At 37.8% G+C, this 21,028-nt stretch overlaps 1 protein-coding gene across 1 annotated transcript in view; it reads right to left on the bottom strand.

Annotated features, from left to right (window-relative positions):
• DTNBP1 (dystrobrevin binding protein 1) overlaps positions 1 to 21,028 on the bottom strand; it is a 121,628-nt gene that overhangs the window by 90,309 nt on the left and 10,291 nt on the right. The window contains exons 4-5 of the mRNA XM_034985717.1: positions 14,587 to 14,647; positions 3,919 to 4,051 (exon numbers count right to left, since the gene is read on the bottom strand). Coding sequence (XP_034841608.1) covers positions 3,919 to 4,051; positions 14,587 to 14,647 — 194 coding nt within the window. The remainder of the gene's footprint in view (positions 1 to 3,918; positions 4,052 to 14,586; positions 14,648 to 21,028) is intronic.

Consider the following 21,028-nt stretch of genomic DNA (forward strand, 5'->3'; position numbering starts at 1 on the left):
GAAGGGAATGAAAAGTACTACTCTAATGATCCCATGAATGACAAGAAAGCAAAACAGTCATATTACCAACATGGAGAAAGTTTGAGCAGTCTGGACCAAAGATCAAACCAGCCACAACATTCCTTTAAGCCGAAGTCTGATCCAGAGCCAGGCCCTGACTCTCTTCAGTTCTGTGAAGGAAATTCGGCTGGCAGAGGTTGGTTCATGAGGTTTAAGGAAAGAAACCATCTCTGTAACACCAAGTGCCAGGTGAAGCAGCAAGTGCTGTTGGGGAAGCTGCAGCAAGTTCTCCAGACTGGGAGAGTTAACGAAGATAGCTGCAAATAACAGATTTTCAATGCAGATGAAGCAGCCTTCAGTCGGAAGAGGATGCCATCCAGGACTTCCATAGCTGGAGAGGAGAAGTCAATGCCTGCCTTCAAAGCACAGGCTGACTCTCTTGTTAGGGGCCAAAGCAGCTGCTGACTTGAAGCTGAAGCCAATGCTCATTCACCTTTCTGAAAATCCTCAGGCCCTTAAGAATGATGCTAGATCTACTCTGCCTGTGCTCTATAAATGGAACGACAAAGCCTAGATGACAGCACATCTGTTTACAACACGGTTTGCTGAGTATTTTAAGCCCACTGTCGAGACCTACTGCTCAGGAGAAAAGATTCCTTTCAAAATATGACTGCTCACTGACAATGAACCTGGTCTCCCAAGAGCTGGTGGAGATGGACAACAAGATGTATGTTGTTTTCATCCCTGCTGACACAACATCCATCCTGCAGCCTGTGGATCAAGGAGTCATTTCAACTTTCAAGTCTTATTATTTAAGAAATGCATTTTGTAAGGCTAGAGTAGGTAGAGAAATGCATTTTGTAAGGCCGTAGATAGTGATTCCTCTGGTGTATCTGGGCAAAGCAAATTGGAAATCTTCCAGAAAGAACTCACCATTCTAGATTCCACTAAGAACATTCATGATTCATGGGAAGAGGTCAAAATATCAACATGAACAGGAGTTTGGAAGAAGTCGATTCCTACCCTCATGGATGACTTTGAGGGGTTCAGGACGTCAGTGGAGGAAGTCACCGCAGGTGTGGTGGGAACAGCAAGAGAACTAGAGTTAGAGGTGGAGGCTGAAGATGGGACTGAGCTGCTGCCATCTCATGATCAAACCTCGTGAGGAGAGGCTTGTTATGCATGAGCAAAGAAAGTGGTTTCCGGAGACGGAAGCTTCTCCTGGTGATGATGCTGCAAAGACTGTTGGAATGACAATGAAGGATTCAGAATATTACATAAACTTGTTGATCAAGCAGCGGCAGGGTCTGAGAGGATGGACCCCAATTCTGAAAGAAGTTCTACTGTGGGTAAAATGCTATCAAACAGCATCACAAGCTACAGGGCAATCATTCATGAAAGTCAGAGTCAACGGATGAAGCAAACTTCATTACTGTCTTATTTTAAGAACTCGGCACAGCCACCCCGCCTTCAGCAGCCAGCACCCTGATCAGTCAGCAGCCAGGAACATGGATGCAAGACCCTCCGCCAGCAGAAAGATCGCCACTTGCTGGAAACTCAGATGATGGTTAGCATTGTTCAGCAAGGAAGTATTTTTTAAAATATTTATTTATGTTAGAGAAAGAGAGTGCGTGGGAGCACGAGAGGGAAGGGCAGAGGGAGAGGGAGAGAAAATGTCAAGCAGACTCCACACTGAGCACAGAGCCCGATGCAGGGTTCGATCCCAGGACCCTGAGCTGAAACCAAGAGTCGGACACCCAACTGACTGCGCCACCCGGGCGCCCCAGCAATGACGTATTTTTTAATTAAGGTACATAATTTTTCTAGACATATGCCATTACACACTTAACAGACTACAGTATAGTGTAAACATAACTTTTATATAAGCTGGGAAACCAAAAAATTCCTTTGACTCACTTGACTGCAGTATCTGCTTTACGGCAGTGGTCTGAAACCAAACCCACAATATCTGAGGCCTGTACATTCTATGTTAAGGAAGACTTATATAAACTGCATTTCCCAAGCAGAATTACCTAGGAGAATAATTAGAATTGTAGCAAAATGCATTTACTCAGAAAAGTGGTATCAAACAAAAGTGGTATCAAACAAAGTACTCCCAGCTAGGAAAAAAAGAAGGGAGGTTTTCGTATCTGCAAAGAAATACACAACCAATTTAAAGCAAATGACTCAGACAGATGCAGGAAGATAAGTCAAAATAAAGTGGCTAAAAAGAAAATCCCAAATGTCTCAGAGGCTCTTTCTCTAGTTAGCTATCAAAGGCTGGACAAGGATCATTACTATACCCACAAGAGGGAAGTGGGGCAGAGGACAATCACAGCTACTTTACATTTCTTTGAAGACCCAGGGTCTCTTTTTCATGCCCCGCTTTCAGAAATAACAAAACACTGATACCAGAAGGTAATCACGGCTTTCAGAATACAGTTCATGAGGGGCACCTGGGTGGCACAGTCTGATAAGTGTCCAATTCTTGATTTCAGCTCAGGTGGTGATCTCAGGTCCTGCACTGGGCTCCATGCTCAGTTTGAGAGTCTTTCTCCCTCTTCCTCTGCTCCTCCCACTCATGCTCTCTCTCTCTCTCAAATAAATAATAAAATAAATCTTAAAAAAAAAAAAAAAGAGCATACAGTTCATGAGACTACTGACAGTTGCCATCCTGCCTCATTCCCTGCTCAGGACACCATCACTGTGACTGGAATCCTGGATCCACATCTTATTAACTGTGTGACCCTGAGCAGGTCACAGTCTCTCTGAGCCTCACTTTCCTGAGCTATAAAATGGGATGATAATAGCTACTTTTAAAGGGTTCATGTGAGGATTAAAGATAATGTTCGTAAAGCACCTCACAGTCTCTGACATATGATAGGTGCTGTAAATGTTAGTTACTGTTATCAGCAACAGTATCCCAAATACCATTCAGGTCCATTTCATCCACACACACAAAAAACTGTTTTATGATTTACTAATTACCGGCTTTGTAAATCATTTTGGTTTTGCTTAAGAAGGGTAATATTAAAAAACAGAAAGAAATGATAAGGTACCCGTACCTTCCTACCTATAAGACTGAATCAGGTTACTGGCCCAGGAAGTTTATCTCCCATGTAGATAGTCCTACCTCTTATACGTCACTAAGATCTTAAGCTTGGTCAGAAAAGAGTGAGCCATGATATTATCCTATCATGTGGTACTATCAAACACAAAAGGGAATTTTTTGACTATAAGCCCAAGAAATAAAGAATATCAGCATAACTCGTTCCAATGAAAACAAAAAAATATGAACTTCCACACCCTGATTTACCTGGATTTGTTTCATCTCTCAAGTGTTCAAGGAGGGAAAAAAAACACATTTCAAGATATGAAGCTTTAAGCAGACCTAATTTTTAAAGCAATAACTTCCAGAGTACATTCTACAACCAGAACAAAGTCACTATAACCCCTTTTATTTTATATATTTGTACTTTTTTTTTTTTTTAAATTGGGCTCCATGCACAGCATAGAGCCCAATGTGGGGCTCAAACTCATGACCTTGAGATCAAGACCTGAGCTGAGATCAAGAGTCGGATGCTTAACCAACTGAGCCACCCAGGCACCCCTATATATTTATACTTTTAAACTGAGATCCAATGTCACACACACAACCCTGAGTCACTCTAAGAACCAACAAATTATAATTGTGTTTCCAGAGCTGAACTGAGGCAGAAAAGGTTAGTGGTATATTTTGGAAATAATTTCTATACTTTAAAACTATTTCCTGTCCAATCCTCTGTTAATCAGACATGAAATTAACTATAAGTAACTCTTTTCCAAAAAATCATATTTACCAAGAATTTAATGTATTCCTAGAGGGCTTTGAATTTCTCATTCCTAAAAGTGATGTACAGATACAAACATAAAACTCACTCAGATTTGCTGTCATGGATTCTAAATCTGCTAATAAGCCGGGAAGCTGTTGGAGCTGCTCCTGTAATTCGACGAGGCTCGTCCTCTTCTTTTCCCAGTGTGCTGAAAGCATAACCACCTCGCTGTCCACCAGCTGCAACACAGAGAAGCAAGGGTAAGGTCAAAACAGATTTCAGGCACAAGGAAATGACAGTTGGCAGAATGAGAGTTACTCACTGTTATCTTTAAAACCCCTCTACTGAGCATCCACAACAGGACACCCCAGAGAAAACTGGAGTTGTTTTCTTTCTTAGAAAAGTACCAACTTAACATTCAGGGCAGAAAACCTCAAATTACTGCTTGTCTCACTGCATCTTAACTCAGATAAGAGAAAGTTCAGAACTGACCTTAGGAATCACTTCTAACTATACCGTTTTTAAGTAAACCATGTATTTGAAAATCCAAATCTAGAAAAAATAAATCAAAAACCCAACACTAACAACTGAAAAGAAAACAAAAACAACCCAAACCACAATTACCAGGTAATTATTTGCTTTACAAAAGGACTTTTTTGAACAGAAAAGTTACTGAACGCATGTAGAATATATACGATTCAATTTATATTTAAACAGGAACACAGTGCATAAAGTAAGGTAAACAGTACTTGTACGTGAAAGAATTAAGGCAAGTGACGGATTCCGGAAAAAAGGAAAATAGCACTTATGTTAACAAAGAAGGAATTCAGCTGTAAAGGGCTCCTAATAGCAGGGCTGTGATATACTAGACTGGCCTGAAGGAATGCTAACTTCTTTTACTGAAGACTGTAGAGAAAATGACAGACATCAGTTTCTCCCAGACAATTTTGTTTTGGTTTTAACATGGTGGGAGGGAAAGGGCTTAGAATAAGATTTAGAAGGAGCAGGGAGAGGTCATCTTTTGAAAACACCACCAATGATAAGCAAGAATTATGGAAGATAACCACAGTAATACAATAAATACAAAGACTGCAAAATTCATTATATAACAGAAGAAAATGCATTTGAATTTTACCTGTAAATCAGAGTTCACAGTTAAGTTTAAAAAAAAAAAAAAAAGACATTTTACATATTCCAAGATGAAGATTTTTCTGGAGTTAGAACATGAATACCACAAATTCTTTTTTTAAGACTTTTTTAAAAGATTTTATTTATTTGAGAGAGTGAGAGAGTGCGTGCACATGTGTGCACATGAGCATGGGGGCAGGGGCAGAGGAACAAGCAGACTCCCTGATGAGCGCAGAGCCCCATGCAGGGCTTGATCCCAAGACCCCGAGATCATGACCTGAGCCAGAATCAAGAGTCAGATGCTTAACTGAGCCACCTAGGCACCCCTGAATACAACAAATTCTTTTTTTTTTTTTTTTAAGGAAACCACTTTTTTTTTTTTTTTTTAAGATTTTATTTATTTATTTGAGAGAGAGAATGAGAGACAGAGAGCACGAGAGGGAAGAGGGCAGAGGGAGAAGCAGACCCTCTGCTGAGCAGGGAGCCTGATGAGGGACTCGATCCCGGGACTCCAGGATCATGACCTGAGCCAAAGGCAGTTGCTTAACCAACTGAGCCACACAGGTGCCCCAACAAATTCTTACTGAATCCCACTAAGGTAACAAAGAACTTTAGAGAAATAAAAATACCAAAATTAGATGCAAAATTATTTGTATGTGGTTCTAGATTGCTTCGGTTTCTACATTTTAATATTCTAGAAATTCCCAACATGGCAACAAAAGAACTAAGCTCTGACAGAGAGGTTAAAATACGCCTGGTTTCCTTACGGCGTCCCCTGGTTCGCACACCTCCCCACTGCTTTCCAGCCCACACTGGAGAGAAGACCACATCACCTCTCCTGGACAAGCCTCTGCTGAGCTGGAGAGGTGACACCAAGCTTTACTCAAGCTGCACTGCTCATTAATTTTGTATACTTAAAAACGCATATTGCCAACCAGTTTTATAAAGATGCCTAAGAGTAGTTTAAGAAATGCTGAGCAACGCTGACATATCTAGCTGTGCAATAAGGAAATTAAGGCTTGACACAAGGATCTGCATTCATAAAATTCATCTGTACAAACTTCTGCTGACCACTCCCTGTCTGCCAGGCACTGTTTAGGCTATGGAGATGTAATGGTGAATGAAACAAAACAAATCCTGCCCACTTCATGTTTATAGCCTCGCAGCAGTCTCCCAAATTCTCTTAGCTTCAGTTTTTAAACTCTAAAGTTTCACAAGGGCTGATTTGAGGATAAATAAAATCTATTTTTCCTGATATATATATTTTTTATAAAGTCAGTTAAATCTTAACTACCCTGGTTAATTAGGTTAATTAGAAAAATCAAGAACAATTTTTTGATATTAACCATTTCTTACTGAAAATTAAAGTGCAATATCAGTATTATAACAACTGCAATCTAGTTCATGACTTCCACAAAACTGAAAATTATACTCTCAATACAGGGTAGAAGAAGCATACACAGAAAAATAAAAGAATACATTAAAATGCCATTTTTATTTAAAAGAATGAGAGAGGGCGCCTGGGTGGCTCAGTGGTTAAGCGACTGCCTTCAGCTCAGGTCATGATCCTGGAGTCCCGGGATCGAGTCCCGCATCGGGCTCCCTGCTTGGCAGGGAGTCTGCTTCTCCCTCTGACCCTCCCCCCTCTCATGCTCTATCTCATTCTCTCTCTCAAATAAATAAATAAAATCTTTAAAAAAATAAATAAATAAAAGAATGAGAGAATGAATGGATTCTCAGAATCATTATCGATAATTATGCAATAATACTAAAAACATTTTGAGCATTTTCGATGTGCCAAGCCCTGTGCTAAGTAATTTATATATATTATCTTGTTTAGACCACTTCTACCACCTCCATTTTACAGATGAAGACCCTAAGGTGTAATGAAGTTATGTCTCTTTCCCAAGGGCCACAGTGGACTGACATCAATCCCACGGAATTTGACACTCAAGTCCAGGCCCTCAATCAGTATTCTAGGGAATGTGCTACAGAGGTGTGTGAAAGGAAGAAGTGAGAAGCTAGCAGAAAAAAACGTTCTAAAACACTATACTTAAACTTTACTTAATAAGAAATGATCTATCACAAAAAGGCCAATTTTTCTGCCTCTAAATAAACAATTATGAATAAAGCCAGCAAATACCAGGAAATCAAATTTAAGCAGTTAAGACAAACCCACAGCACTTCATTCCAAAATTCCTTCTGGTGGACACTGCAGCAGGAGCATGAAGACAAAAGATGCTGAATACCAAACTCAACAGTTCAATGCTTTGGGGTACTTAATTTCATGTGATTTCCAAACAACTTCGTATGGTAAGCAGGGTAGGTGTTGTTATGCCATTTTATAGACGGGGAAACTAACAACAGAGAAACTACGTTAAATGCTAGAACTCATATAGGAATTCAGCAAAGTGGCAGGGTATAAAATGAATGCACAGAAATCAGTTGCATTTCTATACACTAACAATGAGACAGAAGAAAGAGAAATAAGGAATTGATCCCATTTACAACTGCACCAAACACCATAAGATACCTAGGAATCAATCTAACCAAAGAGGCAAAGGATCTGTACTCTGAAAACTACAGAACACTCATCAAAGAAACTGAAGAAGAAAGAAATGGAAAAATGTTCCATGTTCATGGATTGGAAGAACAAATATTGTTGAAATGTCTATGCTACCCAGAGCAATCTATACATTCAATGCAATCCCTATCAAAATACCATCAGCATTTTTCACAAATAATCGTAAAATCTGTATGGAACCAGAAAGGATCCTGAATAGCCAAAGTAAAGTTGAAAAAGAAAACCAAAGCTGGAGGCATCACAGTTCTGGACTTCAAGTTCTATTACAAAGCTGTCATCATCAAGACAGCATGGTACTGGCACAAAAACAGACACATAATCAATGGAACAGAACAGAGAGCCCAGAAATGGATGCTGAACTCTATGGTCAATTCATCTTCAACAAAGCAGAAAAGAATGTACAATGGAAAAAAGACAGTCTCTTCAATGAGTGGTACTGGGGAAAATGGACAGGCACATGCAGAAGAATGAAACTGGACCATTTCCTTACACCATACACAAAAACAGACTCAAAATGGATGAAAGACCTAAATGTGAGACAGGAATTCATCAAAATCCTTGAGAACACAGGCAGCAACCTCTATGACCTCGGCCTCGGTAACTTCTTGCTAGACACATCTCCAAAGGCAAGGGAAACAAAGGCAAAAATGAACTACTGGGACTTCATCGAGATAAACAGCTTTTGCACAACAAAGGAAACAGTCAACAAAACCAAAAGACAACCGACAGAATGGGAGAAGATATTTGCAAATGACGTATCAGATAAAGGGCTGTATCCAAAATCTATAAAGGACTTACCAAATTCAACATCCAAAGGACAAATAATCCAGTCAAGAAATGGGCAGAAGACATGAACAGACATTTCTGCAAAGATGACATCCAAATGGCCAAGAGACACATGAAAAAGTGCTCAACATTGCTCGGCATCAGGGAAATCCAAATCAAAACCTCAACGAGATACCACCTCACGCCAATCAGAATGGCAAAAATTAACAAATCAGGAAACGACAGATGTTGGCGAGGACGCAGAGAAAGGGGAACCCTCCTCTAATGTTGGTGGGAATGCAAGCTGGTGCAGCCACTCTGGAAAACAGTATGGAAGTCCCTAAAAAAGTTGAAAATAGAGCTACCCTATGACCCAGCAATTGCACTACTAAGTATTTACCCCAAAGATACAAATGTAGTGATCCAAAGGGGTACGTGCATCCCGGTGTTTACAGCAGCAATGTCCACAAAAACCAAACTATGGAAAGAGCCCAGATGTCCACTGACAGATGAACGGATAAAGATGTGGTATACAAATACAATGGAATATTACGCAGCCATCAAAAAAATGAAATTTTGCCATTTGCAACAACATGGATGGAACTAGAGGGTATTATGCTAAGTGAAACATGTCAGAGAAAGAATTATCATATGATCTCACTCATGTGGAATTTAAGAAACAAAACAGAGGATCGTAGGGGAAGGGAGGAAAAAGTAAAACAGGATGAAATCAGAGAGGGAGACAAACCACAGGACTCTTAATCATAGGAAACAAATTGAGGGCTGCTGGAGGGGAGGGGTTGGGGGCATGGGGTAACTCGGTGATGGGCATTAAGGAGGGCACTTGATGTAATGAGCACTCAGTGTTATATGCTAGTGATGAATCGCTGAACTCTACCTCTGAAACTATCAGTACACTGTATGTTAATTGAATTTAAACAAAAAAACGAAAATTTTTTAAAAAGATTTATTCACATACGTGTGTGTGCACACACGAGAGAGGGAGCGCTCGCGAGTGGGCACACTAGCCAGCATGTGCACGCTGGGGGAAGGGGCTGAAGGAGAGGGAGAGGGAAAGAGGGTCTTAATCAAATTCCACGCTGAGCATGGAGCCCGATGCAGGCTTGATCTGACAGGCAGCAACCTCAGGACCCTGAGATCACAACCTGAGCTGAAACCAAGAGTCAGACACTTAACCAACTGTGTTACCCAGGCGTCCCTAAATTTTCATTTTAAAGCTGAGTACTGTATTTCTGGAAAGCAACAGAGGCACTTTTGATCAGATGTGGATCTTAAAATAACTCTATCAATAAATTTAAGATCCCCAAATAGCATAAACTCAACAACATATCTTACAGGAAATTCTTTCTCCTATATATTTTATTATAAAATACTTCTTACAATCAGAAGAATTATTTGTTAAAGCTCCTCTACAGGATACGGTCTTCACTGAACACTGTGGGACTCACCCATGCTGATTCACACAGCTGCAGTTCACTAATTTTCACCGCTGTATGGTATTTGATTTTGTGAATAACACTGTAATTTATTCTGTAGATGGACTGTGTGACTGTCTAAAGTTTCAAAAAACCTGCTCAAACGTTCTGGTACAAATCTCCTGGTGCACAAGTGCAAGTTTCACAAATGAGTTACAGATGCATCCAAGGTACCGCTCTCATCTGACAAGAGCGGCTCAACAGGACTGGGGTCATCAGACCGCCCCCCCAGCTACCTCTGACTTCAAGTAGCCTCATCTGTACTATGTAATAAGTCCTTGGCAACATTACCAGAGGAAGTATGTGCCACACCAGCATTATCGGGGAAAGCCTGAGAGGCAATGCTCTAGAGATATCCCCTGGAGCACAGCTGCTGTTGGAGAGGTATCTCCAACTTCAACTCCTACTTAAGGCCAATGTGTGTTTTCTTTTTTTTTTTTAATTTTAAAAAAGATTTTATTTATTTGACAGAGAGAGAGCGAGCATGAGTAGGGGGAGTAGCAGGCAGAGGCAGAGGGAGAAGCAGGCTCCCCGCGGAGCAGGGAGCCCGAAGCAGGACTCGATCCCAGGACCCTGGGACCATGACCTGAGCCGAAGGCAGACGCTCAACGACTGAGCCACCCAGGTGCCCCAAAAACTATTAATATTTTTGACTGGTGCTTTTAATGCCTTCCTTTAAGAAATCTTTCTCTACTCTGAGGTCTTAAAGGTCTTCTACTGTTTCCCAAAAGATGTAATTTCCCTTTCACATTCAACTCTGATGGAGCCAAAATGTGAATCAAGTTCTTCATCTACTCTTATTCAACATTATACTGGAGGTTCTACCCAGTGTACAAAGACATGATGAAGAGATGGAAGTTGTACACGTTGGGAGGGAAGAAATTAAAACCTACCATCTACACAAAAGAATTCCCACACCCAAATACAAATTATTAGAAAAGAGGATTTAGGGGCTCCTGGGTGGCTCAGTTGGTTAAGTGTCTGCCTTAAGCTCAGGTCATGATCCTGGGGTCCTGGGATCGAGCTCCAAGTCGGGCTCCCTACTCAGCTGGGAGCCTGCTTCTCCCTCTCCCTCTGCCCCTCCCCTCTTCCAATGCTCTCTCCCCCTCTCTCTCAAGTAGATAAATAAAATCTTAAAAAAAGAAAGAAAAGAAAGAAAAGAGTATTTAGTAAGATGGTTGAATATGGGATCAATGCACTGCAAGTCAAATACTGCAGGTTTTGGTAGGTATCAGGACAAAGAAGTTACCCTCTACAAAAACCTGCTAAATTATTTTACTCTAAATAGATGCTTAATGTTATTAAATTTCTACATTTGATTATATTATGTTGTACAACTGGTCCACTGTATTTTCTGCGTCTGACGATCATATATTTTTCTCCTTTAATATGGTAATGCGGTCAATTGCATTTAAAAAACCTCTAAGGTTGGGGTGCCTGGGTGGCTCAGTCAGTTAAGTGTTCGACTCTTGATTTGGGCTCAGGTCATGATCTCAGGGTCATGAGACTGAGCCCTAAGTCAGGCTCTATGCTGGGTATGGAGCCTAAGATTCTCTCTGCTCCCCCCCTCCCCCCACTTTCTCTCTCTCTTAAAAAAAAACAATCTCTAATGTCAACTTTTCAATCCTGAAGTATTTTGTTTTTTATGCACTGCTGGGTTTGCCAACACAACCATACACTGCAGAATGCCTCCTTGGCAGAATGCCTTCTATCATCCAGCCCTCACAGGACATACACATAACAATACAAAGTTCTGGCTAATATTTATATAAGAAAACTTTATATTTAAGCTTGATACACATTTTAAAACAATGTGAAAGAAGATTCTCAAATTATATTTCAAATACAATTGTCAGCATATCATAATCACGAGACAGTATGAGGAGCACCTCCATAAAGGAGATGCAGGCCTTGCGCGTTGCTAGTGTTGAGGGGCCCCATTACTGCACATAAGCAACTGTTTATTATAAACGTTCAAGGTTTGGTAATCAGAAAACTATGCCTTGAGCACTTTATACCCTAACAGATTGCTACTCACATGTAGACATTTTGCTGGTTTTAAATATGCTTAGGCAAGTTGGTTGAGGGTTTGGGTTACATTATACCTAGATGAGCCAGATATTTACTTGTGACTTGAGAATAAAACTCATAACACAAGTTAGGTGAGAGATGACGACTTTATTTTGTTTATAATTTTTATATCTATATTCATGAATGAGACTGGACTTCGATGTCACTTTCTCATACTTCCCTTGTTGGGTTTCATTATGAGCTGGGCACAGTTTCCTCTTTTCTCATTTGCTGCAAAAGTCTATCTAACACTGAAATGGTGGATTCCCTGAAAGTCTGATAGTACTCTCCTATCTAACTCTGCAGACCTGGTGCTTTCTTAAGCAGAAAAAAAATTTTAATAACTAACTATAATTTCTTTAGTGACCATAATACTATTTAGGATTTGAATTGCTTCTAGAATTGGTTTTGGTAAAAATTTCTACGATTTTTGCCATTTCATCTAACTTTCCAAATTTGTCAGAATTGTTCATAAACTCTTAATCTTGCTCTGTGCGGTAACTGGTTACATTCCCTTCAATTCTTAAATTTTTCAATACTTTTCCTTCTTTGAGCCATAAATATTCATAATATTTTTTATTTCCAAACATACGGAGTCTTGTTTTCCTGAACTGGCTTTCAGCTTCATTTGCAGTGAGATCAGAGAATATTCTGTATGACTTCACTTACATGAAACTTGTTGAGGATTGCTTTATGCCTCAGTACCTGGTCAATTTTTACGTGTTCCAAAAATACGCTTTAAGGAAACTGTATTTTATATTTGCTGGGATGGTATTCTACATTTGTCCATCCAGTGAAGTCTGTTAATCACATTATTTAAATCTCCTATATCCATACTTATTTTACCTGTTTTTTTTTTTCCCTCTCAATTAAAAGGAAGGTATTAAAATTCTCCCATTTTGATTGTGGATTTATCTGTTTTTTTCCTTGTAATTCTATTTGTCTTTTGTATATTGATCTTCTCCTACATTGTCTTTCCCTCATTCTTTCTAGAATGTTTATTAGATAAGTTGACCCATATGAAACTCTAACTTTACAGATCAAAATTAGACTAATATTGGTCATCTCATTTGGTTCAACCTCAAGATCTTCTAGAACTATTCTCTATTAACTCATCTTTCATATTTTCCACTTATCTCAGAGATTCCTTCTACATCACTATGTTCTTTCTTCATTTGTATATAATTGCTGTTGAAGCAATTATATACCCCTTGGGGGGTTTTTAATGTCAGTGAATTTTTAAAGTCATGTTTGATAAAATCTTATTCCTTACTCATTTTTTAATCCATATTTTATCTCTTTAAAAGTTTTAAAAGGCTTTGCATCTACCTATTTAATAGTCTGTACCCAATGGTGCAATACCTAATGTCCTTTGTAGGTCTAAATTTTACTCTTTGGTTCTGGTGCCTCTCAAACTTTTGATAATATATTCCTTTGTGTGTTTGCTAATTTTTTTTAGAGGGGTGGTAGAAAATTAATCGGTAGAAATACTGAGGGGCCCAGGTTTACACAGTTTTATCCATGTAGCATTTGTGTTTGTTTCTGCTGGGTGTCAAAGAACAAAGTCACCTGTGGTCCTTTCATTCTCGGTCGTGCAGGAAGTATAAATTTGAGCCCCACACTGAAATGAGGCCAAGGCGACAGTAATAAATCTAGAAAGGGGACTGTATTTATTCCAAGTTGTTATGAAGATAGAGAGGTTTCCGTGTTGCCTCTTTTTATAGACAGGGAGCTTTTCCTTCCTACCTTCACCTTTCACTGAGGGATGCAGCTACTTCAAAGATTCAAGAGCTCTGTGCAGAAGACTCAGATCCAGTTCCCCACAAAGTCTCCTTTCTCCATAAATCCTGGAAGCTTTTATTTTAGTATTTTACCCCAGCTTCCACAGGACTTTTTAAACCACTCTGATTTCAGTTCCCTGTTCTTTTTTTTTTTTTTCCTTTTTTTTTTTTGGCCCTTTAGGATCTCCCTTAGTTTTTGTGAGCCTAATGTATTAAATAATTTTTAAAAAATCTACCCAGCATTTAAGTGTTTTATAGCTACAGAGCTTTTCAAAGTACCCGGTCTGCCTTACTACCAAAACTTTCATTCCCCCTTTTCAGTAATTTCTAAGAGAAACACTAATGTCTAACTTTCATCACATGTATTACTCTACTCTATGTAACTGTTAGAGCTTCACTAATTTAGGTAAGTGATAAAGAAAGTCAGTTTAAATTCATTAAAAGTCAGAATCACATAAGTATTTTTAGAGAGAAGTAAGTTTGATTGACATCAATAGCACAGAGTATTTGATCTTGGCTAATAAAGCTTTCAGTACATGTCCCAAATACTTTTAATTACAAGTCACTTTTATTCATTATACATTCTACACATACTGCTAAAAAATAGTTTGCTCTTCTGAGTGAACTGAGGATGACCCCTGAAACATTTACATTTATTTCTTAAGCAAATTAATGATTTTAGGCATCTCAAATTCAAAACATTATACCTAGATGAGCCAGATATTTACTTGTGACTTGAGAATAAAACTCATAAACTCTTTAATCTTAGGCTTAGTTTAGAGAAATTACAAAAATGTAATTGAGGGAGCTTCATAATCAACTACTAAATTCAACTGCAGATATCCTGTAAAATATTTTAATGTAGTCCCAAATGTAATTCCTTAAAAACTAGCCTTTAGCACTGCAAACAGATATTGTTCCCACAAGTATAAGATTAGCCAGTTCTTTACCTCTCCAGCACTTGCACATTCCTTGGCTCTTCTGTGAAGTGCAGCCCACGTATCTTCATACCTAAAAAAAGCAAAAAATAATTCAAAATGCAAACCACACATTAAAAAAAAAATACCATCTAAAACTGAACCTGGAACATCCTATGGTGCCCTAAGGAAAAAAAAAAAAAACAACTCAAAAATAATGGGGACATGTCACAAGGACATAGGAGAAACCTGAAGAGGCTTCCAATGGCCAAACCTGGGACAATCTGAGCAACAAAATAAATAATGGTAGTGATGGGTTATAACTCAAGGGCTAAAACAAACATCCACGAGTTTACAGTGATTTAAATAAACAACTGAACAAATGAATGGGGGAGAAGGGGGGAATTCTATAGAATTCCAATTAATAATTGTAGAAAAAATGATTAAAATATCACCACTTGGTAAACACAACAATAATTGTTTCAGGCAAGAATTCTAACGGATGCTAAAATTAGTGAGGGAAATTATGAAGAGAAACAACATATTTATTACATATTTTCAAAATATCTCCTAAATTAAAAAGGGGGAAACAGTACAGCAGTGTAGAAACCAGGCAGACACTTCCCTAACCACGTGATCCACAGTAATGAAACATATAAACATCATGTGTCTATTAATGTGATGCCCTGAGGACACACCATTGCCCTCCTGGTATTCTTGCCAAAAAAACACTGTCTTTAATCATGAGGGGGGAAAAAAGGCATGTAAACCTAAATTGAGGGGCATTTTGCAAAATAATAATATAAAAATAACAAAAAGTAGTCTTCAAAAGTGTCAAGGTTATAAATAACAAAGACTCAGGAACTGTTCCAGATTAACGGAGATGAAGGAGGTACGGTGACTAAATATAACCTATGATTCTAGATTGGATCCTGGTCCCAAAATAAGGACATTAATGGGATAGCTGATGAAATCTGAATGAGGTCTGTAGGTTATGGAGTAGGGTTAATTTCCTGGTTTTCGTAATTGTACTCTTACACAAAATCTTCAAAATATGCAAAGCAATAATTGACAGAACTGAAGGGAGAAATAAACCGTTCTCCAATAACCGAGACTTCATACCCCACTCTCAATAATGAATGGTTAAAATGACCAGACAAAAGATAAACAAGAAAGGACCTGAACACCATAACACAATAAACCAACTAGATAGAAGAGATATATACAGAACACTCTACCCAACAACAGCAGAATACACATTCTTCTCAAGTGCACATGGGAGATTTTCCAGCATAGATCATCTGCTGGGCCACAAATTAACTCGCAGATTTTTTTAAAGGGGGTAAATGAGAAATCTCTGAACCTTTTGCTCAATTTTGCTAACCTAAGTCTGATCTAAAAAAGTCTATATATTCATATGAGATACATATTTATATATGTTATGAGATAGATATCATACGAAGTATCTTTTCTGACCACAATGGGATGAAGTTTGAAATCAACAACAAAAGGAAAACTGGAAAATTCACAAATCTGTGGAAATTAAACAAATACTTTGAAATAATCAATGGATCAAAGAAAAAAATAAGGGTAATCAGAGAATATTAAGAGATGAATGAAAATAAAACCACAACATACCAAAACTCATGGGACTCAGGAAAACAGGGCTTTGAGTGAAATTTATAACTATAAACGCCTTACATTTAAACAGAAGAAAGATCTCAAATCAACAGCCTAACTTCACAACTTAAGGAAGTAGAAAAAGAACAAACTGAACCCAAAGCTAGCAGAAGGAAGAAAAAAATAAACATTAGGGCAGATCAATAAAATAGAATATAAATATATTGGGAAAATCAATGAAACCAAAAATTGGTTCTTCAGAAAGACTAACAAAATTAAGTCTTTAAGTGGACTAAGGAAAAAAAAGAGAAGACTCAAAATTAGAAACAAAAGTGGGGACATTACCAATTTTACAGGAATAAAAATGATTATGAGAGTACTATGAGTAACTGTACACCAAAAAATTAGATATCTAGATGAAACAGACAAATTCCGGGGCACCTGGGTGGCTCAGTTGGGTGGGCGTCTGCCTTCAGCTCAGGTCATGATCTCAGGGTCCTGGGATCATGCTCTACTTCGGGCTCCCTGCTCAGCAGGGAGTCTGCTTCTCCCCCTCCCTCATCTTCTGTCCCTCCCCCCACAACTTGTGCTCACGTGCATGCTCTCTAAATGAATAAATAAAATCTTCAAAAAATAATAATAATAATAAAAAAAAAAAGACAAATTCCTAGAAAAAGAAAACCTACCAAGACTGAATCCCAAAGAAATTGAAAATCTGATATCTAGTAAGGAGACTGCATCTGTCATTGAAAATCTCACTCCTGAACAATAATGAATCAAAGAAGAAACTAAACAGGAAATAAAAATGTATCTTGAAACAAATGAAAATGGAAATACAACATACCAAAACTTACGGAATAGTTTTAAAAGGGAAGTTCATAACAAATGCCTACGTTAAGAAGAAAGATCCCAAATAAACAACCTAACTACACTTTAAGAAACCAGGGAAAAAAAACAATAACTGAGGCCAACATTAGCAGAAGGAAGGAAATAATAAAGATTAGAGAAAAAATAAATGAAATGGAGAACAGGAAAACAATAGAAAAGATTAACCAAACTAAAAGTTGATTCTGTGAAAAGACAAACACAGTTGACAAAACTTTAGCTAGACTAACCACAGAAAAAAAGACAGAGGACCCAAATCAAAATTATAAATGGAAAAGAAGACATTATAATTGACACCACAAAAATACAAAGGATCGTAACAGGCTGTTATGAACAACTATACACCAACAAACTGGACAACCTAGAGGAAATGGCAAAATTCTTAGAAACATACAGACTACCAAAATGGAATTAGGAAGAAACAAAAAGTTTGAATAGCAATTACCAGTAAGGAGATTGAATCAGTAATCAAAAATCTCCCAATGAAGGAAAGCCCAGGATGAGATGCCTTCACTGGTGAATTTTACTACACATTTCAAGAAGAATTAATGACAATCATTCTCAAACTCTTCCAAAAAATGAAGAGGAACACTCCCAAACTCATTTTAGGAGGCTAGCAGACTCTGCAACCAAAGCCAGTAAAGGACAATATCAGAAAAGAAAACTATAGACCAATATTCCTAACGAATATAGATGCAAAAACTCTCAATAAAATACTAGCAAGTCAAATTCAGCAGCACATTAAAAGAATCATTCACCATGATCAAGAGGGATTTACATCTGGGATGAAAGGATGGTTCAACATCTGTAAATCAATGTGATACACCACATTTATAGAAAGACCAAAAAAAAAGTCCTAGGAGAGAAAAGGCATCTAACAAAATTCAACATCTGCTCATGATAAAAAAATCTTAAGTATAAAAGGAGCATAACTCAACATAATAAAAGCCTTATTTATATAAGCTCATGGCTAACACCATACTCAATGGTGAAACATTGAAAGTTTTTCTGCTGCCCAACCTCACCACTTTTTTTTTTTTAGATTTTATTTATTTATTGACAGAGAGAGACACAGTGAGAGAGGGAACACAAGCAGGGGGAGTGGGAGAGGGAGAAGCAGGCCTCCTGCTGAGCAGGGAGCCTAATGTGGGGCTTGATCCCAGGACCCTAGGATCATGACCTGAGCCGAAGGCAGATGCTTAACAACTGAGCCACCCAGGCGCCCCCCAGTCTCACCACTCCTATTCAACACAGTACTAAGAACTCCTTGCCAGAGCAATCAGACAAGAAAATGAAATAAAAGGCATCAGAAATGGAAAGGAAGTAGAATTGTCTCTATCTGCAGATGACATAATTTTATACATAGAAAATCCTGAAGACTCCACAAAAAAAACCTGTTAGATCTAATCAACAAACACAATAAAGTTGAAGGAAACAAAATTAACATACAAAAATCGGTAGCATGTCTATAAACTAACAATAAATTATGTGAAAAATAAAACAATCCCATTTACAATAGCATTGAAAACAATAAAATAGTTGGGAATCACCTTAACCCAGAAGGGGAAAGATCTCTACTCTGAAAGTTGTAAGACAATGGTTTAAGAAATTGAAGATGAAAAATAAATGGAAAGGTATCCCACATTCATGGACTGGAAGAATATTGTTAAAACATCAATATTACCAAAAGCCATCCATATATTCAATGCAATCCCTATCAAGATTCCAATGGCTTTTTTTTTTTTAACGGAAGTATAAAAAGCCATCTAAAATTTATATGGAACTGCAAAGACCCCAAATAGCCAAAGCAATCCTAATAAACAAGAATAAAGAGTGAGGCATCACATTTCCAGATTTCAAGCTACACTACAGAGCTACAGTAATCCAAACAGCATGGAACTGGCATAAAAATGAATAGATCAATGGAACAGAACAGAAAGTCTAGAATAACCCAAGCATATGTGGTCAACTAATATTTGACAAGGGAGCCAAGAATACTCAATGGAAAAGACAGTCTCTTCAATAAATGGTTCTGGGAAAATGGGATATTCACATGTAAAATAATGGAACTATGCCCCTATCTTATACCTCTCCCCAAAATTAAGTCAAACTGGATTAAAGACTTAAATGTAAGACCTGAAACCATTAAATTCCTAGAAGAAAACAGGTAAAAAGTTCCATGACATGGGTCTTGGCAATGATTTTTTGGACATGACACCTAATGAACAAGCAACAAAAAGAAGTGGGACTATATCAAATTAAAAAGCTTCTGCAGAGCAAAAGAAATAACAAAGTGAAAAGAGACTAAAGAATGGGAAAAAAATATCTGCAAACCATGCATCTGATAAAAGGATAATATCCCAAATATATAAGGAACATATACAATTCAATATCAAAAAAAACCCCCAAATAATCCAATTTTTAAAAATGTACAAAAGACCTCACTACACGGTTCCCCAAAGATAGATGAATGGCCAACAGGTATATGAAAAGATGCTAAACATCCTAATTATCGTGGAAATGCAAATCATCAAAACCACAATGAACTATACCACCTCCCACCTGTTAAAATGGCCATCATTAAAAAGATGTAACAAATGCTGGTGAGGATGTTGAGAAAAAGGAACCCTTGGTGCACCGTTGGTGGGACTGTAAACAAGTATAGACACTATGGAAAACATAATGGAGGATCCTTAAAAAATTAAAAACAGAACTACCATATGATCCAGCAATCCCACTTCCAGGTATTTAACCAAAGGAAACAAAAACACTAATTCAAAAAGGTATCTGCACTCTGATGTTCACAGCAGCATTATTTATAATAGTCAAGACACAGAAACAACTTAGGCATCCACTGATGGATGAATAGTGCATATATACAATATATACAATGGAATATCATTCAACCACAAAAAATGAGGAAATCTTGCCATTTGTGGCAACATGGATGGACTTTGAGGGTATTATGCTAAGTGAAATACATCAGAAAGAGAAAGACAAATACTCTGTGATCTCACCTATATGTGGAATAAAAAAAAAAAAAAAAAAATCCAAATTCAGAAAAAGAGATCAGATGTGTGGTTACCAGAGGCAGAGAGTGCAGGGAGAGGGTACTGGAGGAAGGTGGTCAGAAGGTATAAACTTCCAGTTATAAGGTAAATACTAACAATGTAATGTACAACATGATGACTACAGTAACACTGTTGTATGACATGAAAGCTGTTAAGAAATCTCATCACAGGAAAAAATTTTTCTGTTTTTGCTCTTTCTGTTTTATCTCCATGAGATGATAAATGCTAACTTACTGTGATCATTTCACAATACATGTAAATCAAACAACTATACTGTACACCTTAAACGTATACAGTGACATACCTCAATTATATCTTAATAAAACTGGAAAAAAAATTTTTAAAAACCTCCCCAAAAAAGAAAAGCCTGGGTCCTAATGGCTGCACTGATGAATTCTGCCAAACATTAAAAAAAACAACGGTCTCAAATTCTTCAAAAAAACCAGAGGAGGGAACATTCCCTAATTCATTCTAGGCCAGCATTGCCCTGATACCTAAGCCAAAGACACAGACCAAGAAAACTACAGACCAATATCCTTTATGAACGCTGATGTAAAAATCCTCAATAAAATACAGCAAACTGAATTCAGCAGCATATTCAAAGGATATATACCATGACCTATCAGGTTTTTTTCTAGAATTCAAGAATGATTTCACATATGAAAACCAATCAGTGTAATATAACCACATTAACAAAATGAAGGGGAAAAATACATAATTTCAATTGATGCTGAAAAAGCATTTGACAAAACTCAACACACTTTCATAAACTCAGATAAAAACTCAAAAAACAAGGAATAAAAGGAAACTATGTTAACATAATAAAAGCCATTTATAGAAAACCCACAGCTAACATCATACTTGGTGGCAAAAGATTGAAAGCTTCTCCTCTCAGATCA

This window comes from Mirounga leonina, unplaced genomic scaffold (assembly GCF_011800145.1).
Source record: "Mirounga leonina isolate KUSES-001 unplaced genomic scaffold, KU_Mleo_1.0 Mir_366, whole genome shotgun sequence".
NCBI classification, from domain to species: domain Eukaryota; kingdom Metazoa; phylum Chordata; class Mammalia; order Carnivora; family Phocidae; genus Mirounga; species Mirounga leonina.